This window comes from Pteropus alecto, unplaced genomic scaffold (genome assembly GCF_000325575.1).
Source record: "Pteropus alecto unplaced genomic scaffold, ASM32557v1 scaffold75, whole genome shotgun sequence".
NCBI classification, from domain to species: domain Eukaryota; kingdom Metazoa; phylum Chordata; class Mammalia; order Chiroptera; family Pteropodidae; genus Pteropus; species Pteropus alecto.
This window is the reverse complement of record NW_006440638.1, coordinates 11089115-11113331: the sequence shown is the minus strand read 5'-3', so window position 1 is coordinate 11113331 and position 24217 is coordinate 11089115. Positions and strand designations below refer to the sequence as shown.

At 40.4% G+C, this 24217-nt stretch overlaps 1 protein-coding gene across 4 annotated transcripts in view; it reads right to left on the bottom strand.

The window, feature by feature from the left end:
* FRMD4B (FERM domain containing 4B) overlaps window positions 1-24217 on the bottom strand; it is a 307013-nt gene that overhangs the window by 158474 nt on the left and 124322 nt on the right. The window contains exon 1 of one of the 4 annotated variants that reach the window (XM_006917659.3): window positions 665-1147. The exons of 2 other annotated variants lie outside the window; for them this stretch is intronic. In XM_006917659.3, coding sequence (XP_006917721.2) covers window positions 665-826 — 162 coding nt within the window. In that variant the 5' untranslated portion in view covers window positions 827-1147. Of the gene's footprint in view, window positions 1-664; window positions 1148-24217 lie in introns of those variants that run through there. One more of the 4 variants, XM_015593791.2, reaches the window with a different exon arrangement.

Below are 24217 nucleotides of genomic sequence, written 5' to 3'. Positions count from 1 at the left end.
AGGCTGTGTTGTGTGACAGGGAGTAAATCCAAATGTAAACATTTCAAAGGTCAGCCAAGCCACCCCTCCTTCCCAGTCCATCATCCTCCTGCAAAATGTTCACAATTTGCTGTCTTTCCTTCCAAAAGCCAAGAGACACAGAATCAGCTTTTCCTGGCTCTGCCTTGCAAGTTGGGGCTGCCTGATGGAAAACTGAAATAAAATCAGAGGGAAGAATGCAAATCCATTAATGCCTCTTTGACTAAACTGGTGTGAAATCATTGCTTCTGAAATGCTCACCCCAACCCCCAATGAGATAAAGAAGAAATCATCTGAATGTCAACGTTGCTTCTGTAGACCCTCTGCTGCAAAGCTACAGCTTTCTTAGCTTAGTGCCAGCCAGTATACCATCACTCTACAACAGATGTCTGCAAATGCTGGGACTAACTCGCAAGTGTCCCCCGTGCCCAATGGGAAAAATTCACAAGCTTTATCAGGCAACAGTTACCCATAGCTGCTGAGCATTTGACCCAAGAGTAAGGCAGCCCGCTGGGAGTTTAAAAAGAGAGAGGTAGAGAGAGAGAGAGAGAGAGAGAGAGAGAATAAAATCATACAGGTGGAACCGGCTTTCCACGAGCGCCTGGCATCCTGCAGGGGCCCTCGGGTGCCGCGTACTCTGCCTTACCTGGTACACATCCCGCAGCCCGCACCATGTCCGCAGCACCTGGTGACAAGCCCGCAGCCTGTCCGTGTACCATCTCCGCAGCGTGGACACGGTCAAGTTCCACACGAAGCGGCTGCCACTGAATAGCAAGTCCTCCACTCCACACATGAACACCGAAGCCATGCCTCCTCCTTCCCTCGGAACCCGGAGGTGCCTGGCTTCGGTAGATACAGCCCAGCGGGCCGACCACAACGGTCCCAGCGCCTGGGCTCCCAAAGCTGGCTTCTGCGGGCAGCCGGGGGTCAAGCCTTCCACCAAAATGATCTTTCACCGTGCGTGCTGGCCAGGCTCAGGCGGCATGCCCCGGGCTTGGGCGCCCGCCAACCAACGGCTGCGGCTGGCACACAGAAGCCCAGTGTCCACCCCCACCCGCTTGTTGGCAGCGCCGAGCAAGCTGCGCTAAGCTCCGCCAGGCGAGCCCTCCGCGCTGCGGGGGCACGGGAAGCCCTGGCCCGCGAGGACTCCCCCTGGCGCTCCTCGAGCGCGCTGGGCAGGGAGGGGGGCGGGGGGGAGTGGAACAACTCTTTGCAGGCAAAGAGGAGAGCTGCATTTCAGCGCACTTGGCTTTTGCACGTCCTGCACACACACATACGCACACATGCGCGCGCGCGCGCACACACACACACACGCACGCACACACGCACACCAGCCCGAGTCTCCTAATCTGCTTTGGGGAGCACCTTTACACTACAGGGTCTTTGCTTAGCATCTTGCTCGGTCCACACTGATTAATATCCCTGGGCAACCACAGATGCAAGAGAAAAAAAAATCCTCCGTAGCATCCCTTTGGACCCCACTCCCGGGGGAATAGCACTGAATGTTTCCTTGTTTGTGCTGGAGCCAAGAGATGAAGATACCAGTCTCAAAGCAACACTGTGCACGTGGCTTCAGAACCTGCCTTTGCTCCTAACTTGAGGGTCTCCAAGAAAATGACAACCTGTTTGTTGTTGCCAGCCAGGGGCAGGTTCCCATACCCCTCGCACTGTGCTAATTCCAACGCAGCAGTCAATTCATGAGAAAAACAAAGAGGATTCTTGGTCTCTAGTAGATAGCTTCCAGTTACTGTTTGCTGGGAAACGTAAGCTCACAGGAGACTCTTTGGTTTGATTCTGGAAAATTCACCTCTGGATATGTCTAGCAGCACAAACCAACCTGAATAGGTAGTTTATTCTTAACTCAAAAGCTAAGAAAACTGTTCCACCACTCACGAAGTCACTTGATAATGGTTTTAGTTGTTGTTGTTTTTAAGTTCTCTCCCAGGAATCGATATTGCCTAAGGTGTTTGGAAAAGGCAGCCCAAGAATTTTGTCCCACATACCACCAGTCTCTGTTTTCCTTTAGAATGTGTGTAGATTTTAGTCCCATACACTACGACATTTCTCATAGCAAAAACACCGCAGCCAATTTCAGGATGTTGTTTTTTCCTGAATTCATCTGTAAGACAATTGTCTGTATTTTACTGGCAGTTTCACACCTGGGCTGTTATCTTTGCTATTAAGTAGCAGAAAGGTAAGGTGCCAAAGCCTTTCTCCTAAACTAGCTCAGAAGGCTTCAGAACAGATTATCGGCAAGTAAATCAGCTTTATTTCAGGTATCAAATGTGCTGTTGAAATCTTAATTCAGGTGAAACTCAATCAGTCAAAAGAACACAAAAATCTGTTCTCAAAGTATCTGTTGTTTTCAACGTGGCTATAATCGGGAAACATTTAAATGACATTTCTTCTTTTACTCCTTTTTGCTTTTTATTACTAATAAAATTGCCTAAGAGTTTTTGTTGAATTAGCTAATAGGACACAAAATCTGATCTAAGATCTGCAAAGCTTTCTTCGTAGGAAATCTGTTCTATGTGCTCATTAGTATTAGCATTCTGATGATACTCTCCAAGATAAGGGTCACAGTGTTTATACAGAATCAGAATATACTAGGTCTTACTAAATCAAAAGAAAATAAACTAATTATAGTTTGAAAAAGAAATGTCATAATTCTAATGGAAAACTGTTGAACTTCAAAAATGGGCTATTTGTACAAGTGATTGGTGGTGGTATATTTATTTTTTTTAAATGGTGCAGTGTGATTGTGTTCTCGGAAGTGATGGGCAGCCAAGGGAATACCAGAATAAAACCTACAACAGGTCAATTATCTCTGTCTCATGACACCATCCTGTCTCAGAAGAGATGCTCTAGAAACAGCATGGCTATCATCTGTCTATGCAAGATCTCTTATCAGTGGTCAATTCCAAACTCAGTGATTTTCATTCAAAGTTTCCAAAGTTGGTGCTTACATTACTTTCTATAAAATAGGATGTGGTATGATATGGGTTCTCAAAGTGTGGTCCTTGAATCAGCAGCATCAACAACATCCCCTGGGAACTTGTTAGAGATTCAAGTTCTCAGGCTGCTCCAGATTCAGAAACTAGGGTGTGAGGTCAGGGATCTGAGTTATCACGCAGCCTCTGTGGGCTCCTAGTCATTCTAGAGTTGGAGAACCACTTTTGTAGGGCAGGGTAATTAGGAGCTAAGTCACCTGAGAGATACACCTGACTTAAATCCCTGCTCCTTACGACCTGTGGGACCTTGTACAAACTCTTTAAACCCACAAAGCCTCAATGTGCTCACCTGTAAAATGGGGTGGCAAAGGGTAAGCACCCAAAGAAACAAACTACTACCACCAACAAAATCAGGAGTTGTTTCATTTTTCTTCTAGTCAGATAAAACTGAATAAATAAAAAGTGGTTTGTTTGTTTAAATTTCAGCTAATTATCTACATCTGCTTTCCTATTCCTTTCTGTGTGTTGGTTGGTAACGTTGGTGGTAACTTGTTTTGGGAAGTAGCTCTGTCACTCTTGTTCAAGTTCCCTAAAAGCTTTTCGAAGCTCAATCTTCTCCACCACAGACAACTTTTCCTGAGGGCTCAGAAAAGTAGTGTATGCTCCAAGCTGGGTGCAAGTCAGGGAAAGACATCTTGTTCTCATCACTGTAAACGCTGATGCTGCTTCTTATCCAAGCAGCTTTCCTCTCCTACAGGAGAAGTTCAAAGCACTAGGACAAATGGGATTTTAGAGAAAAATAAGTGCAAGTTCCTCCATGCCAGGGACCAACGGTAGATGGCGAATGAACTCAGATGTGTAGCAGTGGAGAAAAGAGCGAGAAACCTAAGCGTGGCCTCATTCTTAAAATGGACCAACCACGTGGGACATAGCAGATCCCAGACACACACCCTTGAGGCTAGTCTAAAATTTCCTGTGGAAAGGGAGCCAAATCAAGTTAGCTTCAAAACTGTCTGTCTTTTTCTTTTCTTTTCTTTTTTCTTTTCTTTTTCCTTTTTTTCCTTTTTTTCCTTTTTTTTCCTTTTTCCTCTTTCCACTGACTTTAACCTGTAGAGTATGATAGAAGTGGCACTCTGAAACTTTCAAACCTGAGCTTTAGGAGGAACAGCAGATTCCACTTTCCACCTCTTGGAAACCAGCCTGCATGCCATGAGAAGCCCAAGCCACTGGATCCCTTCCCTTCCCTTCCCTTCCCTTCCTTTTCTTAAATTTCAGAAGAGCGTTTCTCTCTCTCTCTCTTGCATCACAGTTCCCTGCAACACACTAATTTCCTGTAGCTTTCTCTGGGGGCTTGAAAAGATGCTTCAGGTGACAGCATTACTCGTACACCTGGGAGTTCTGCTACAGATGCAAAAGAAAAACTGTCATTATCCCTAAGGTGCCTGTAGGTTCTCCTTTGAGCAATCAGCAGAAAGAAGAGCACAAATGCCAACCTCTCTCTAGAAAGAGATAACTAGTTGGTAATATAGCAGCTTCCAGTGGTCCCCTATGTCTGTCAGAAAGACAGTGTCTACTTAATGCCTATGGACATTTTAAAAATGTACTCTACACAATCGAAAAATAGTGTGGCTAAATTCTAATAGACCATGAACATCTGACATAGGGTTTGAGGGAGATGAAAATAAGGTCTAGTTCAATGGCTCTCAATCTGTGGCAATTTTGCACCCTCCTCACCCCCCACCCTGCACCAGGGAACATTTAACAATGTTCGAAGATATTTTTGGTTGCCACAACTTGGGGGTGCTACTGGCATCCCGCAGGTGAGGCCAGAGACCCTGCTCAACATCCTACAATGCCCAGAGCAGTCCCTACAATAAAGAATGTTTCTTCCCTAAATGTCAGTGGTGCAAAGATTGAGGAATCCAGGTCTAGTTAAACACTAGATGGCTTTTTCCCTCATATGACTTTTGTGGTAGGGAAACATTCTTCCCTCTTGATATTTTCTTCCCAAAAGGCAGACTGGGAAAGAAATGCGACAATCGTTCTATAATAGTTTTCACATACTCAACAAAGAGGTATGACACTCAAAGCCCTTTGAGAAAGAACTGAAATTCCATTTCTATTATTTTCATTTACCTTTTTTGGATCTTTATTATAAAAATGAGGGTAGTAATTTTCATCATATGTTACATATACTTTGTTATTTTAACTTCTGGTTTTATCATTTCATTTAAATTAGAGGCTCCTTAGCAGGGGCGAAGCTTTTCTTTGGCACACTGAAAATAGATTCTCTCACATCGACCCCAAGGTGGAATGCTGATGCACTTCTTGCGCCATGCACTACTCTGCAAGTCTCTTAATGCTCACGTGACAGGATATTGCCCCTTTTGGTCCACTTTTCTCTGTTTGGCTGTAATCTCCATGAGAAATCCCTGCAGGTGAGGAGGGGGACTTGGATGGTCCCTCCTTATGCAGGAGTATCCCACACATTGGAAAATGTTTAGTGACCTTTAGTGACCTCTGTCCACTGCATAACAGCAGTACCCCCAACCATTATAACAGCAATGATGAAATGCACCTCCACGTATTTCTGAATGTCCCTAGGTGAGGAGCAGCCACCCCCATTCAGAAATTGGTGGAAGTAGGGACATGGTCTTATTCATACTTGTTTCTTCAGTGACTGGCACATAGCAGGCAATCAATAAATGTTTATTGAACTGACAAATGAATGACTCTTTGTCTCAACAGTGAATACAGAAAGAAGTTCATCCATTCCCAAAATACATACTCTTGTTCATTAAAAATTATGTATTGAGTTTTCACTATGTGTCAGGCAGGGAACTAAGTACTTAGAACGCACTGTGACAAAACAGATGATCTCTGTCTGAGTCTTAGAAGAAAGTGGGGAAGGCAGACATTTGAACAAGTGATATAAAGAAGCAGGAACTGCTGCATGAGGTTATAACAGAGACACATAATGTGGGATGTGGGGAGGAGGGTTAGAAATTCTTCCCTGAAGATGTGACAAGTGCAGCTGAGACCTGAAAGCTGAGTAGGGAGAAGGTAGGTGATAGGAGAGAGGGAGATACAAATAGCAGTTCTAGGCAGAGTAAGCTGTAAGAACTAAGGCTCTATGGCAAGAGGGATCCCAGATTTGTGGAACTTGAGAGAAAAGGGCAGGAGAGGATGTTTCAGAGGTGGGGGTGGGGAAGGAAGCCCAGCTTGGGAGGCAGCTGCAGAGTTCCAGGGTGGGAAGAAAAGGCTTAAGGTAAGATTGTGGGAATGTCTACAAACTAAGCTGAAGGAGTCAAGATGTGTCTGTAACCCCTGGGACCACAGGGCCTTAAAACGCAGAATAGAGTAAGAGTTTGGTGGGCGAAAGTGCCTCCTTGAAAGCGAGCATTCCTTGTGGCCTCTGGGAAGGGCTGTCCAACTGTACAGAGGCCCTCACTTGGGGATCCGTATGCCCCTCCCCCGTCTACATCCTGTCCCAAAGAGGAGGCAGGAGAGCCTCACCTGTTATTTTATTAAAGTCTCCTTGCTCAAAGAAAAGAAGAAGATGCTATCTTTGTTGTGTAAAGGAGTCCAAAAAAGAAAGTAACAGATTGGACTCTGCATCCATTTTTTACTAGTTAATCCACTGAACAGATATCGAAAATTTTAGCCAGGTCAAATTTTAGAAATCATCTGGTAGAAAGCGCATGAAAGCACTTGGATACTGGCTCCAGGGAAGCCCACGTAGATCAGAGGGGAAGCAGCTGACATTTTTCTTTAAAGTAGAAATAGTATCAATCTTGTCACTTACACTTCACTCCCATAATTTGTCACCTTTTACTTACACCTAATTTACATGCACATAAACAATGACAAAAATAAAAGAGTAATAAACTGGTCTATATAGCACGCTTTATTTCTAAATGAATAAAGGCAGCTTCACATATAGAGAATCAGTTGATTCTCACAATATTCTTCCAAGATCCAGTGAAGAAAGTTATTATTGGCTCCATTTCATAGCTAAAGAAACTGAGGTACAGAAAAGCTGGGTAATTTGCTGAAGATCAATGGAAAGAATCATTTAAAAGCATTTTTAAAAGGTGTAGCTGATAATTTTTCAGTCCTACTTCAACACAAGGATAATTTCTTTTATAAGTTATCATTTTCTTTGGCTTAATACTAAAATTTGTAGGGTATGAATGTGTCTAGGAGTTATTTATTACTCCAGAAACTGAATGTAAGAAAATGTCCACCTTTTGGTTTTACCTGATTGATTGATTGATTGATTGATTTATGATATAATTGTTTTATTTGTCATTTTTTAAAATTTATTTTTATTATGGTGACATTGGTTAATGAATGGTTTTACCCAATTTAGATAAGAGTGAAACAATGAGAAGAAAAAGAAAATCAAGAGTGAAACAATGAGAAGAAAAAGAAAATCTATGATGAAAAGTAACAAATTTTTTTTATGGGAGATAAGACAGTAGTTACTTGAAACGTAGTGGATCTTCACTCCTATACAGTAAGCGATAGGTGGAAAACGAAAAGATATATGAAAAGTCTTAACTCTCCCATAATCAACCATTCTAGATAATTGTAGTGAAATGAAACACTAAAATCAGCCAAGATCAATGCCTTGCAAAGTGGTAAAAACTCTAAAGGCCAGGTGTAGTCTAGAAATCAAACAAATAAGTGCAATAGGTTACAAAAATAGATAATTTTCCCATTATTAGTAAAAAATACAGAATGATTTTGCAGGCCTATTGCTAGGAATTTCAACTATTTGGCCATTAGCGGCAAGAGCAAAATAAAAGCAAAGTCAAGCAAAAAAAAAAAAAAAAAGGGAGGGGAGGGACATGAAAGTATTTCTTGTATCTTACTATCTTAAAATTAGTAAAGTTGACAGTAACAACATACTGCTGTCAACTACAAAATGAATTGTCTACAAAAAAATAAAGCCAAAGGCAGTATGCTACAGTCCTCAAGGCCAATGGATAGTTTATAAAGTTGAGAAAACAGTTGTGTATTCTTCAGACCAAGAATTCAAAGAACTCCAGACAGCATTGAGAGGAATGAAGAGAAGAACTGCATAATCTGGTCTTGACTCCAAAACAGAGGAAGAAAACAGGGATTTCACTCCAGACATAGCTGGCTCCAAAGAAATTTAAGGTAGACCTCTTCACCCTAAAAAGCTTCCATTATTACCTCAGTTTGGTGGTCTTACAGATAAACTTGTTTTCTTCTTTGTATGTTTATATATTTTGGCAGATAGTGTTGGCTGTCTATCTACCAGCATGTAACTCCTTTTCAGAGGCTGATTTTGTGAGTGGCCATTTTATGTGCACCTAGGATCAATTATGATCAGTTTAAGGGAAGGTATGAAACTCCATTCTGGCAGTAAGATATAAAACGAAGCTTTCTAAACAGTTTTGGAAAAGATTTTCCTCTTTTAAGAGACAGAACAACACGAGAATTTTGTTAACATATTCCTTGATTCCTGCTTGGGACAGTGTTGCACGAAGACACAATACTTTGAACTACAAAAGCAATCTTGTCACCAGGAAGACATGCGTTGACAGCAAAACAGTAGAAAAGAGAATGGTAAAAGTCTGGGTCCTCGATAACATTTAGATGTCAAAACAACACCGAAGCAGCCTACTTATAGATGACTTATAATGAGGTGTAAACAATAAATGGCCTTACATAGTTTAAGCTGATATTACTTAGATGTTGTATCACTTTCAATAGATCACATTTCAAAACTTACTACAAAACTACAGTAATCAAGACAATGTACTACTGGCATAAAGATAGATATATGGGTCAATAAAATAGAATCGAGAGTCCAGAAATAAATCCTCACATTTACAGTCATCTGATTTTTGACAAGAGTGCCAGCACCATTTAATAGGAAAGCATAGTCTTTTCAACAAATGGTTCTGGGACCACTAAATAACCACATGCAAAAGAATGAGTTTGAACCCCGACTTCACACCATATACAAAATTAACTCAATATAAATCGAAAAACTAAAAGTAAGAGCTAAATCTATAAAATTTTTAGAAGAATTGGGTTAGGCAACGGTTTCTTAAATATGTCATGAAAAGCATAAGTAACAAAAGAAGAAAACTGATAAATTATCAAAATTAAAATGGCATTCAAATTTTTCTGGATTGAAAAAATGCTTATTATACGAAACTGAAAATAAAAGCAGTAAAAAATACTGCACACAAACTCCATTGTGAAACTGAGTTCATGCATATAGGAAACAAAACTAGAGAAAAATATATCAAATTATTGACACTAGTGATCTTCGAGTTAGGAATCACTGGATGATTTTTATTTATTTGGGGAGAGAGCTTCCTTTCCATGGTTTTCTATTCATACATATTATTTTTTGATTTCTAATTTTGAAATGCACATATAATCATACAAGAGGTTATTTAGTGAGTGAAATGTAAGCCTCTCTCTCATCCTTGTTCTCCACTCATTTCCAGGGCTGCCATGTAAGAGTGTTCAAGTTGTTTACTGCACAATAGCATCTGGTTGAGGCAGTGAGTGAGGGTTATAATCTTGCCTGGGCTTTGCTGGATAAGCTGTAACTGATGGCTCTGCGGAAAGAGTCCTTTTCATCTAAGCCACAGGAAAGTGTTATGTAAGTGGCAGCCCTGCCCTTCACCCATCCCCAAAGGCTATCACTATGCTTAATTTCTTATATACCCCTCCAGATATCATCCATGTTATCCTAACATATGTATCATACTGTATGTATGAAAAAGCTATTTAAAAAGAATAAAGAAATAGGAAAATGCAATACAATATAATCAGAACTTAAGTACTTCTAGAAGTCATTCAAGGTAGCATAATAAAAGTGGATTTAAAGGAAGAACAAAAAATATACATGGAACAAACAAGCCTTAAGGGAAGAACCCTAAGCACAATGATTGTTGGATTGTTTCCACCTAAGCAGTCCTCAATTCACACACGTTGCTTAAACGACAGATGAAATTACTTATATATATTGCCAAGTGGGTTGATATTTGGTATTTCATTCACCACACTCCCCACAGTTTAGAAGAGTGTAGTGGTGTGTGTGTAGTCCAGCCTCCACAGCACGTAGCTTTAGGATTTTAATCTGCTGAGAAACTTGAGAATGCATGTCCCCATGTGAAGCCTGGCACTTCCATTTCATTCTCTCCAGTGTCGTTCAAAATGAAGAGACTGCTCAAACAGAAATCCCAGGGCACTCTATTAATTTGTATTCAAACATCTATATATTCATTCAACTTGGGCTGTAGTTTCAACTTGTTTAGGATAATGATGGTAAATCAGTAAATAATTCAAATTATGAGATCTGATTACAAGGATTGCTCAGTCACTCTAAATAACATTCTAAGCCTTTTGTCTGTGTTTCTGTCCCATGTTTTGCCTCATTACAGAAGGCAATGTTGGTCTTTTGTGTTCCAACTCTTTTGCCTCAGGCTCTTCATATTTACTGTTCTTTCAGTCCTAAACACTCTTCTCCACCCTAGGATTTCATCCAATGAACTTCCATTTATCTTTCCAGCCTTAGCTTGAATGTTGATCCCCCAAAGCAGGTGAGCACTCCATCACAGCAGCTTAATCTTTCCCTCTTTGATATTTATCACATTTAAAATTAGTTGCCTAATGCCTGATTTCACTATCAGACCATGAGTGCAGGGACCATACATCCCTGTTGTTTAGCATGGTGCCTGGCTCATAGTGAATACTCAATAAATCTGTTAATTGAGTACGTGGAAATGTAAAGGCTACCCATAGTCCTATAAATGAAGAGCCTTTACTCATTTTAAAAAATTAGGTGCAATTTAAAAGATAGCTTGGGATTGATTGAAAGCCAAAAATAATAGCTTGGAACCTACTCTTAGGTCTAGAAGCATTTTCCAAGGAAGACGGAGGTAGAAAAACAAGGCTGGTATTGGATCAGGTCAATTATTGGATGAAAAACAACACTGGGATAAAATGATCGAGACTTAGCAAGGCCATCAGTTGACTTGAGTGTGAGATATTTCAAGTACAGTTTGGGACTCTGTGTGCTAAGAAAGAAATGACATGTAAGATTTCTGGAGTTGAACCATCTTAATTTTAATTTGACCTGATTCAAATAGGTCTTGACAGTAGCATCAGGGATTATCTGAGACATATTTGTCCTCCTAAGTGGCTTAGTTCTCTAAAGCCCCTTTCAAAAGTGCTTTGGGACATTCAGAAACTAGTTCTATTTCTATTACTTCAAGTTATGCTAGGAGCAGGATAAGAAGACTTAACTCATTTGCCTTGCGGATTTTTTCTCTGTTTCTATTTCTAAAATAGAATACTTAAGTCTGTTAACTGATTATCTTCAAGAGTACAGAGAATGTCAACAGTTGCTGGTATTCTTTACTTCAATTTTGAACACCTTATCCATATGTACTACTATACAGTTTCAAAGAGGACAAAGAATTAAAGTAATTTAAGATACGTAGGATAGAAATATATAAAATGCAAACATTATTTTACATGATAAAGCACAACTACTATAAGCATCAGATTATGTTTAAGATGGAAAAGAATTTTCAAAGCCCACAATCATTAAAATATGGTTTTGTAGAAAGGAGAGCATCCATATTAATTTAATTTCCTTCCGTACCAGTGAAAGCTTATGAAGACTGGCTCTCTTCAATGATTCCATCCAAGTAAACTACATGGCAAGGGGGAGGAAACACATGACCACCTGGGGCCAGGAGCAGGTCCCAAAGCAGTTTTAGCAATCAGAAACTGAATTCGCCTATTTCATCTTAAAGACTCGTGTAGATTTTATATTATTTTTCATAATGTATCTTTGATTTTCTTTCTAAAAATTCACACCATGTTTGTTTTTTGTTTGTTTGCTTTGTTTTTTGTTTTTTGTTTTTTGGTTTGTCCTAATCTCTTGGGATAACTCTCAATACCTTGATGAAGAAAGTGCATCACCCCAGTGCAAAAAGCACAGATGTAGACTTTAGGGGACGCATTCACTGTAATCTGTACAGACTTCAGAAAAACTTTCAGTTTAGTAAAAAAAAAAAAAAAAGGTTTTCATCAGTAAATGATTAAATATGGTCAGTTTTGTATATATGGATAGATATTTTTTCTGGAATCTCATACAGACTCCTATCATAGCATGTACCACACGATAGTAAATTTCTTATTTGTCATGTCTGTCCAACTGTTGTGGTCATGGGGTAATTGATTACCCAACGTCCATTCTACCCAAAACAATTAGCCTAAGCCAGTTATGGTAATCCTGTTCTCCTCTCCATGTGCTTGATTTAGGAAAAGGCATGCCAGTCTTGGCCATTAAGAAGTCTACTGAGGGGTCTTCTGGGAAACTTTGCCTAGAACTGGTAGAGCCACCTGGCTGCCACCTTGAGGATGAAGCCAACATAGAGATTTGATTTTAGCAAGACAATTACCAAGAAGGAAAACTGGAGCCTTCAAATATTGTGTAGGAGCCAGAGTTTCCCTACCTCAGGATTTTTTAAGGTAATGTTTCCTAATTAAGCCATTTAATTTGTGGCTTCTCTGTTACTTAAAGAGCTTTTTAATAATACACTTTACATTAGGCCAGAAACTTTGTCAAGGGCAGGATATATGATTTACTTATCTTTGTAGCCCAGAGGCTAACATAATATCTTATATATAGTAAGAACCTAATTCATATATGTAGGAATAAATTGAGCAAATTATCAAACTTAAGATGTACAAAATAAATTTTCCAGTCAACTGTAGACCTCTTAGACATCTAATATCCAGATGAGTAACCCAGATTATAGCTACTATTACATGAAGGTAGGTGGGTTTGTTGGCTTCAGCAGACAGTATTACAATTGACCTCAATATATTATTAACACTATACATAATAAACAGCAATAAAAAGGGATAAGAAACACATGAGATGCAAGCGTGGAAATGGCTGGCTAAAAACAGGTGAAAAAGATCCAAAGTGATTATTTTGTTCAAAGGAGGCACAGCGCTGGAATGTCTGGGTTATGGACATTCAAATACACAATGCCAGAGAGGAACAACATTTGTTTATCTGTGGGACATCCAGGAGGACATATAGTAGTAGCTGGATGTATAGATAATCCCAAAGATACTGTGCGTGTGTCTCCACTGGTGAAACACAAAGGCTAGGTAAGAGGGGCACCACTTCGTTAGCACGAACTGCTCAGATCGCAGAAGTGCTTTGAGATTTAACATGGATTTAAGGGCCTCAAGTTGACACACAGATATTCTTCAGAAAAGGAAGATTTACTCCTTCCTGATATTCCTGAAAAAAGAAGCCGTGTGTCAGTCATTGACTTAGGGGGTTTCCCATCCACCAACCCATCCTAATGTCCTCAACAACTCAGAAGTATTATCGCCATTCCCATTTTAAAACTGGCCTAATTGAGCAGTTACTTCCATTAAGCAAAGAATTCGTTTAATGGTAAATACAACAGGGAATGCCACGTATGTAGCATTCTACCAGAGGTCCTTTCCTAGCAAAGTAAAGGCTTCAGCAATAAGGAATTTCAACAAGGAAGGAGGGAACCCTTCCTCATCAGGTAAGTGGAAAAGTAGACCCCATTCCTGTCCTTACTGCTTACCCTTGAGACTGAAATATTAGGCACTATTCAAATATAGTCACAGGATCCTTCGCAGAGAGGAGAAACAGGATGGACAGGTTTCCATGTGAAGAAACCTTAAATATGCATCTAATGCAATCAAGCTTGAAAATAAAAGAGGCTTAAGAACATGGTCAGAGCTTACGAGTTCAAAGGTAGTCCATTTATTACATATAATACAGCATTCTCTCTCTACTCCACACACATGTACATAGCACACAGATGTATGTGCACACACAAACACATACACAGGTCTCTTTGTACATTTTAATTCTACCTAGACTCAAATAAGTCTATTCCTAAGAATCTTTTCTTTTACATTCTCTTAAAGAAAGTCAAATAGGAAATCTGGTGCAAAATATTTCTTCCCATGAGATTTCTGTACAATAATGGAACTTTGAAAGATTTTTAAAAATGTACAACCTTTATAATCTAGTGGATCATTTTAATATCATTCTTTAATATTAGGAGGACAAATGTGACTTACATTTGAACCTGTTTATTAGAGTTAGAAGTATCAGATAATAACTACAGCTATTCTATATTGATTTCTTGTTATGAAGCACACATTAAGCATTTAATCTTCACCACAGCCTCTGAAATAAGTATTATTATTATTACCGCTATTTTACATAAGGTGAAACTGCGGCATAGAGAGGTTAAGAGAGTGACAGGCTAGATTCAGAGCCTGGAGAGAAGCAGACAGTGGGGGTACTCAGAGGCCAACAATGAGGGCAGAGCCAACAATGAGTGAAGTTAGCCTATGGTACTGGGGGGAACTGGGCAGAAACAAGGTAGGTCAAGAAGGACAAAAAGCCAAGTTCCATGTGAGCAGTTGGGAATAAGGACACCAGCCAAGGAAGACAAGGCACGGGGAAAGGCAAGTCAGGTAGTTCAGAACCCCAAATCCACAGGAATGGAAGGAGGGTGCAGGAGGTCTTGTTATACCCACATGTGTCTACCAAGAGGGCAAGGACCGTGACTGTCTTCCTCATAGTCACATCCTCAGGGACTATCACAGTGGTGCTGGCACATCAGCAGGCACTGAGAGAAGGTTTGAAGCCGGAGGGATTGAAAGGGGTTAGAAACACCGTCCAGCATCCCAGGAGAGAAAAGCTTGGGGTCTAAGCTACACAGAGGCTGTAATGACTTTATTTGTCAAAGCTCTTTTACTGCAAATGACAGAAACATAATTGTAACTCATTTAAAATAATAAGGAATTTATTGGCTTATAGGATCGGACTGGGGAACAGGCATGGTCAAATGGGCCTTGAAGAGGCCAAGAATTTTTTCTTTTTCCTTGTCCTTGCCACTGCTTCCTTTGCATGGATCATTCATTTTCTCAGGTGTGTTATCTGAACACGGTATAAAACCACAAAGGTTGCTTCAGGTGCATATCCTTATAGTCTACTAATCGGAGAGAAAAAGAATGCTCTTCTCTGCTAGCTCCAGTATGTTAAATCATGGGAAAGGTTGCCGATTAACTATCATAAGCATGTGACCAGGGTGGGGTGCCTTGAGGTGTGTGTAGCAATTGGCTCAGTCAGAGCAGGAGCCATACCATGGTCCAGAGGGAGGGGAACCATGTTCGGCAGCCCTCTACCAAACAACTAGGTCAGAATGTGGAAAAAACATTTTGCCCAGTGAAGGGAGTTCCAGGTGCCAGAAGAAGAGGGTAAAGGATGTTGGACAGCAGAAACAGCAGATGTTCTCTATAAGACCTCTTACCTTTGAGACAAACCAGTACCCAAGCTAAGGTAGAACCATTGCTTAATCATGACATCCTTATTCTGAAATACACCATGATGTCTGAGTCACTCTGACACCGTATTTTCCAGTCCTTCCCTCATTTGTACCAGAATTTAAATAATCTATGGTGACCTGCTTTCTGTTTTGTAGAAAGGGGCTTTTAGTTCCATGACAGCACAACCAACTGAAATATAAAGTTAACTTGGTCCCTCTCAGTGAAACAGTACCCCAAGATATTTACCATATTAACAGTTACAGCCTTTATATTAAAGTGATTTCCAATAATACTCTTTTGCATTTTCAATGATTTGGTTATATGGCACCTTGGGTACAGTACTTATTAAATTCTTCCATCTGTTCCAGGAAGGAATGCATTGCTTTTTTGTTTTTCACCCAATTTTAATGGGATCCCATAAACCTAAAAGCTTAAAATATTAAAAAAAAAAACAAACCCTCACCATTGCCATCTGAGAGGACACTTCTTATTTTCTTTCCATAAATCCAACACAAAAAGACACAAGGTATCAAATGAGAACCTTTTTGCCAAGGTTTGCTTAATGTTTTCAAATGGCCAAAGGCATGCTCACACTCTCACTGGCTCAACTTTTAAAGCTCCAGGTTTGACAAACAATGGCTCTTGGAAAAACCTGAGCTGGATTCCAGCGGACCTTCTACAGTGTGCATACAACTTTGCTGTCAAGATGCCAACTGTGAAAGGTGCAAATCAGTCTCCTAGTGTGTCTGGATTCTTTTAGCCAATAGTCATCAGATGCTCCCCAGACAGTTAGAAGGAGTATATCTCTCCCACCAACTGCCCCTTTAAATAGCCTTGCTATGTTTCCTTTGTAAAATATTCACTTTCCTTCCTGCCTTCTCCAATTTCTTGAGGAAAAAAGAAGCAAGAAACTGCTAAGTAATGCTGCCTCCTCATTTGCAACCTACCTATCACCCCCTCCTCTTTAGAAACTAGTTTAGTCAATTTTGTGGCAGCAAATATGGATTTTGGGGCAGGTCCCCACCGCTGTCAATGGATACCTATCTTTAGCCAATTCTTACCTATCACCATTAATGTTAGGTTTTTGACTAAATATCTGCTCTGGCAATTGAGTAGAGTGTCTTTTGGGGTTTTCCAGAACACGGGGCGAGTGTGGCTGAGTTTAAGAAAGACATAGTAATACAGATGCCCCCACTCCAGCCCCTGGCAACACTGCATTTGTGCTTTTACCTGATATGAATTTGACAACAGGAGCTTGACTAAAAGTGAGAGTAAGGGTTAGCTGAAAGAGAAAAATAAAGTGTCAGTAATTTTACTGATAAAGTAATTCTACTCAATAAACATGACATTGATATGAGACTCAAGAATTCTCAGTGTGCCTCAGTTCCTTGGTGCCTCTCGTGGTGTGAGCACTGCACAGTGTAATGAATCTCTTATTTAAAAGGAGGCGGAGGCATTTTTCATACAACGTAGTCCCTAACCACAAACCAGCTACTTCATCTGGTGCTTAATCAAAGAAACAGAAAGAGCAGATTAGGTTCCGACACTAGACTTAACAAGAGATATTATGTTTGTCTTTGACATGGCTACCCAAATGATGTTCAGGGATTATCTCTTAAACATGATTTCTGTCTTATGTGATTCTCTGATCTGATGATAACTACTGGACTAGGGATGGAAAATCGTTCTCCACTCAAATGTCAACTCCAGTTGATTGGTAGTGGCTGCCTGGGCATTGCTTTGAAGAAGGAATCTGAGCCTCAGTGGGAAAGAACGCTATGATTGATTAGTAATGTCTGCCAAGGACCTAGAATTAGGGAGTGAGTGGCTAGAGAAGTGTCACCCATTTGCTGTTTCTGAGATTGCACTGAGGGTGAAATTGTGGTTTTCCTTTCCAAACATCAGGCATCTGATTTGTTGTTGTTGTTGGAGCCCAGACTATGAGGTTTTTATTCCTGGCCATACCGAGGAAAGAGAGTTAGGAGTCATGGAGGAATATGTATGGAGCTTACTGACCTAGATCAGTCTCAGCACATTTTTTCTTTAATGGGGCAGACAGTAACTATATTAGGCTTTGTGAGACATATGGTCTCAGTTGTGACTCCTCAACTTTGTCATTATAGTGCAAAAGCAGCCAGAGACAATACGTGCATGAACAGGTATGGCTATGTGCCAATAAAACTTTATTTGCAAAATCAAGGCAGCCTGCTGACCCTTAACCAAGATTATGAGTGATATGGGTAAGAGATAATGCACAGATGAAATAGAAAGGTGAAATCAGGAGGAAATTCGTGTCTGGAAAGGAATTCGGAAGCAAACCTGAAAAGTACCTCTTGAAGTAATAGAGAACCCTGCATTCCTGGGACATGAAACATTCCTTTCAATTAATAGTCAGTAATGCAAACATGGACTCCCCCACATACAAGCAAAGGACCGTTGCCCCCATCTGTGTGGTTCAAGAGCCAAATGTCCCCAAAGGCACTATCTTGCTGGTCTGAAGTTTTGTACCTAGTGAGCAAAACACTTTCTCTAGAAGGCCCTTGTTGAAAAGTAAACCTATCTTCATGGAACACTTAGTACAACAACTCACCACCTTTGGGGAACATATTAGCTAACAGAGAGCAGGGCTGTGATGGAGGGAAATATGGAGCATGTATATTTTGAATGGAAGATGTTGTACAATGGGGAAGTGAAATCAGAAGAGAGTCAGGGCCTGCTGCACTGGCTGGACAGGTAGGTCTGGATGGGGCAGTAAGCAAGACCAGCTCTCTTGAGTTGGAGGTCACCAAACATTTGGAGATAGTGATGGATTTTGGCAGAGGGACAGAGCCACTCTTAGAGCAAGGATGGCCATGAGTGGGGAAAATTTCAGGCAGTGGAGAAGATGAATGATGGGCTCGCCTCCAAGTTCCATCTGAGGACCGATGCTCAGAATGTGGTCATACAGAGAGACGGGTTAGAAGTTCAGGTCTGAAACCAGATTCTATCCAACCTGGGGTAGAAATCCCAGCTCTGCCCCACCTGCCCAATGGTCCTGGAGGAATTACTTAACTCCTCTAAGGCTCTGGCTTGTCATCTGTCAAATAGAAAACCACCTCCTTCTTAAGGTTGTTAATGAGAGATATAGGTATAGCAGTGTCTACAGAGACAGTCCCTGCATTACAGTGGGTTTTCAGTGTCATGGTGTCTAGTACTCCAACACTCAGTCTGTCTCAGCAGGACACTTGCTTCCACTTTTTCAGCATTTCTTTGTGAAGCAGGGGCCACAAAGGAAGGAGTAGGTTACTAGAAAATTGTGGCTTAATCATTACCCTGAAGTTAGATGCCTAAATTTCTCTCCTTAAATTGGACATGCAAATCTACTAGGCTGTGGAGCAATTTCAAATAAGAATTCATAAAAAAAAAAAAAAAAAAAAAAAAAAAAGAATAAAAAAACCTTTTTAAAAAAAAAAAAAAAAGGGAAATCATAAAACCAGGGAGATTCTTAGGCATGGCTCCATTTTTCTGTGTCTACCATGGAAAGGTAATGATGGCTTGGAAGAAGGGGTATTAGTGTGTCATCCATCTGTCCCAACAAGGCATGAGGAACATAATGAACTACTGCCAACAGGTTAGCCAGGTGGCGCAGTGCCCACCAGCATCCATCCTCCCTTGTGTGAAAATTCCTAATTTCAAATATTATCCACCCCTATAGAACTTACATGCTGATCAGTCCCCACTTCAGAGGGAAACCTAATGAGCATAAACCAATTAGCATGTGAGTGAACCTGGGACATAAGCCAGTTCATTAGAGTCTCAGGACTATTGCTTCCAATTCTGGATAAAGTTACCCTCTGTACATGTAAGGCACAGATAATGAGAATTAAACTGCTTGATGCTATAAAGGAAAAAAAAAAATGTGACAATAAAGCTCACAGAACAGACAGAATTCAGAAAGCTGTGTCAGCCTCTTGACCAAACCTCACCTGAAATTAGAACTCTGGATTTCTCAGTTACATGAGCCAATAAACATCCCTTATTGTTTAAGCCAGTTCACACCAGGCTTTCTATTGCTCATTTGGGTTCTTCTACCTCGGGGATGCTTAGACATCCCCAGCAATGCCAACAAGAACTCCACCCTTTCCTCAAATGGATCAGATTTCCTGACAACAAATGCAATTTCCTAGTACAGGGAACAGACCCTGGCTTGCTGCCCTCAGGCTGTGCAGAGAAAGGACAAAGGGATAAAGCCTCACTTTGGCAGTTTCCCATCTTCCTCTCTGAGCCCATCTCTTGCTCCTGAATGTTGCTATCTGTCCCAACATTCCTTTTGGAATGATTTGCCATCAAACAAGTCTGACCAACTTCAAGCTCCAAAAGCAGATCTGATTTCAGCTCTGAAATTCTCATAAGTCTGTACAATCTATTGACGTTCTTGTGCAAAAGAGTAAATGTGTGAGTGTACAAATGAATGAATGAATGAATGAATGAATGTGAATATGTGAATGTATGTGTAAGTGCAAGGGTGTGAGTGCACAAGTGTGTATGTGAGTGCAAGTGTTTATGAGTATATGCAGCATGTATACAAGCTGTTTCTGGAGAAGTACTCCATCTAGGGGTGAACTGTCGAACTGATGTCTTCTGACGACACAGGAAGTAGGTATGATCCAGGACTGACCACTAAGAAGGAAAATAGCATAATAATTTACTTAGAAGGCATGGCTTTCTCTTTTAATAAGAGTAAATAATAGAAAAGTTGTGGAATAAAGGAAAAAGGGTACAATATTTTCTATTGTAATAGAAAATTCTACACAAATCTAATGTTTGAAAATCTATACTTGGCCTTTGGAACAGGGGCTGCAAACCCTAGAGGGTCTACCAGGTGAAATCTGAAGTCCGTGGGCCATGTTCTCCTGTGACAAACTGGAGATGGCATGCTCCATCGAAGGGGGACACTGCCAGATAGCTCTGAGTGTTGACAAGTGTTGAACTCTGATTCAACAATAAAGCTCACCAGAACAAGTTACCTAGCTTTATACATGACTACTTCAATTTTCTGTATGGTAGCTACAAATTCACACAGTATTCAAACTTTAAGTTACCAGTGTACAACCTATGCTTAAATTCTCAGTTGCTTCTTTAGATTTGACTAGGTTTAACCTAGAACTCCTTTAAATTCTTATTGCCCTGAGATGACTTACAAACATGACTCAACTCACAAAAAGTACAATTAACCACCCCACCTCAGTCTGAAGCAAGATACACTTGGATGATTATAACTGCGCCTAAGCAACACCATTCAAACCTAGGATAGAGAGGGAGGAGTTGACAGCATTGGGTTTCTGAATTCTATTTTTCATCCCACAGGATATGAATCACATAGGGCAAATCCCTTTGTCAGGAGCATGAGGAATTGGAAATGTTCTGTCTCATTAACTGCATAAAAATGTTTGCTACTGAACAAAGTCTTCAGCTGCAAAGCTGACCTTCTTCCTCTTTTTTCTAGGGGAACTCTGAAGAAGTCCATCACATAAAGTAATGAGTAATTTACAATATTCTGGACAACCAACTGGGGATGTGGTTGTAATATAATCTACATTGGAAGTCAAATTAATGAAATCTTGGCTTCGAATCCTAGTTTCACCATACACTTCTTAAAATGGAAGATTTCCAAGGGCCATGCTTTTGAACAATTATCAATATCAAATCTGAACAAACCCCCAACAAAGTAATTTTTAAATCTGATTGTCTTTAAGCTGAGTGGCAGAAACAAAGGGCTGAGTGCTCAGGAATACACCAGGAATATTATCCACTTGCTTATCTAGCAAGGAATTTTACTTCTCTTTAGATGAGAATGATATTGGTTAATATTTATTGAATGCTTACTATGTACTAAGCAGGACTTTAAGCACTTTTTAAATATTAACTTATTAATTTGCTCAAAACCCTATGAGATAGGTACTGTTTTATCTCTATTTTTCAGATGAAGCAGAGTAGGATTAAGAAAATTACACAAGGTTTTCCAGCCAGTGGGTGGTGGAGCCAGGTTTCAAAACTCAGGCGTTTTGGATACACAGTCCAAGCCTTACTGGATTGAAATGCAGATTTAAAAGACTTTGAATAACAAAGGACAGATAAACTAAGGACACTGATGTCACCTAGAAGGTTAAAGAGTTTATCATTGCAGTTAGACTATATGGTGAATTGACCTGCTTTCAGAAGGCTGATTTTATTTCACTGACTCCTATTTCTTTTCTTTGATAACCCAAAAGTTAGAACAATGGGGAGTGAAAGTAGGTCCAAGTGATGGAAGGAAAAGATAAGGGTGGCCTGTGGACTGCCTGAAGTAAGCAGTGGGAGTAAGAGAGCCTCTTGTTCAAAGCCCTCCCTGTTGAGTCCAAAGAGAAATTCACTTAGCTGAGCAGCAGGAACTGGGATGAGTGCCCTGCCGGGTGGATGGAGAGCTGTCAGAGGATAGTTGAGAGAATGCCAACAATGAACTCCATTTACTTCCCAGATCTTCCAAGTTCAGTGAGAAACTTCACACCCTCTAGGCACTAAAACCTGCTTTGTGGTTCCCTATAGCACAGGTAGGCCTCAGAGTTGCCATAATCTCCTTTTGGTTCCACTACAGTAGTTTAATCCTATAACCTACAGTAATTTCTGTGGTCTCTGATAATGGTTCATGACTACATTTTTGACACCTAGACAATGCCTAGCCTATATGGAGCACAAGAGTCATGTTTGTTGAGTAACTGGATTAAAGCAGCCCAATTAGAACAACACGTGAAACTCATCGATAATATCAATAAAAGCAACGTCTAATATTTCTTGAGCACTAATGAGGTAAATGCTTACATATACAATGATTTCATTTAATGCCCCAACTACTTTATAACGGAGACCTTATTCTAATGATCTCCATTTTATGGTTAAGGAAACTGAGGCACAGAAGTGAAATAACTTACTCGAGGTCACTTAACTAGCTTGGACTTGGCCAGGTGGTATCTGGATTCAACAGAGTTGAATCAATAGACACTGTTTCTTGCTGCAGCTTAGATCTCTTAACCTCACATTCCATCCACACCCCACCCCCATCCCCCACCATCTACTGTCCTCCCTGAGGGCAATTAGGCATTCCATGTTCTCTCACAAATTCTTCTCAAATACTTCCCCACCACACTGCTCATCTCAAAACTGTACCTGTGCATAGTCACAAATCACTGTAACCCCATTCCATATCCAGGCATCCTCAAATGTCATTTAATCCTAACAATGGCATTAAGAAAGAGGCAAATATGTAAGAAGCTTGAAATATTAACGTTTCCTCTCTTCTTCTCTTTCACTAGCTTTAGAGTTTGACTTGATTGGCTCACTAACTTCAAAGGACATGATGAATTCACCATGAATCCCAAAGATAGGCAGCATTTTGAGAAACAGCAGAATGAAGACAATAAAACTCTGCATCTCATATACCGTGAGCTGCAGAGGACAGGACAAGAAGAAAACAGTACAAATTGCTCCTAGTTATTTCTCAGAGATGTAGTGAAAAGAAGTGGAGAAAAATTTCTATTTGCTTTATTTCTTCTGTTTATACCAATGCCATTCCTTTCCCTTGCAGATTTGGAACCTTCTGGAATATTTTTATTCTTGACTGTTTTTGTTGGGATTTTCATTACACTGAATTAGTTTCTTTTCAATAGGGATGATGTTAGCCTGGGGGAGAGGTATACATATGGAATAGTTTCAGTTGTTTCTCATATCATCCAGAGAGAGACTGTAAATGATCACAGAGAGATTTTTATTCATATAGAGAGAAGGCCACCAATGGAGAAAGTTGGTTACAAGTAATAAACGCATATCTGAATAGAACAATGAGATCTTCTATAAATACATAATATTCTCCCCAAAAGACCTCAGTCAGGAGGAACTATGGTGCTGCTTTAACAATTGAGAAAGACACACTAGGATAGGATTGTCCATAAAGCAGATGAGTAGCACAAATCAGTGCTGCACTGAAAGTATACCTCCCCCTCTAGCGAATTCATATCATGTGGCTAGGAACTAAACATTCTAGAAAACAAATAGTTTTTCCTTTCAGCAAAGGAAAATAATGCTTCCTTTTAATTAGAAGGTGTTCCTTCAATGAAAGTCTAGTGGTCTACGGGCAAAAAAAGTCAGGTAATCTTAGTTCTCCAACAGGGTTGAATCAATAGACATTGTTTCTTGCTGTAGGTTAACACTGCCATTAAATTGGGTTTGATGTGCAGCGCATTTCAAGGCAGTGCATTTCAACACCATCATGGGTGTTCCCTGAGGCGGATGGGGTGCCCAGGTAGCAGATAGTTGTGTTGTCCTTCAGGAACACCCATAGAAACATCTCTTTCTAATGTTGGCTTCTACTGAGGCTAAGATCCACACTGACTACAGCCCGATTAGAAGAAAAAAATATTAGACACGTGTATTTTGTGAACAGGCAACAATATAAATGAATCACTCGGATATAGCCATAATGGCTTCTCAAGGCTGGGCACCTACCTCCAAAGGGAAGCAGAGTCACACAATATGGTGTATGGGGAGAAGATTTACACTTTGAGTTGTTTTCATTTTAACCGTATGTGCTTGACCTTCTTTCATGAGTCTTCTGTGTCTATGATCAGGCCCTGCCCACCTCTCCAGTCTCACCTTATTCCGCTCCCCCACTTCCCTCTCAGTCCTTGAATGCACCATACAATTTGGTCATATGGCCATTACGCATGTTGTTGCCTCCACATGGAACCTTTGGCCTCTTCCTCTTTCTCTAGGTAGAGTCCTTCTCAATTTCAACTCTTAGATAAAAGTCACATCCAGGAAATAGCTGTGCA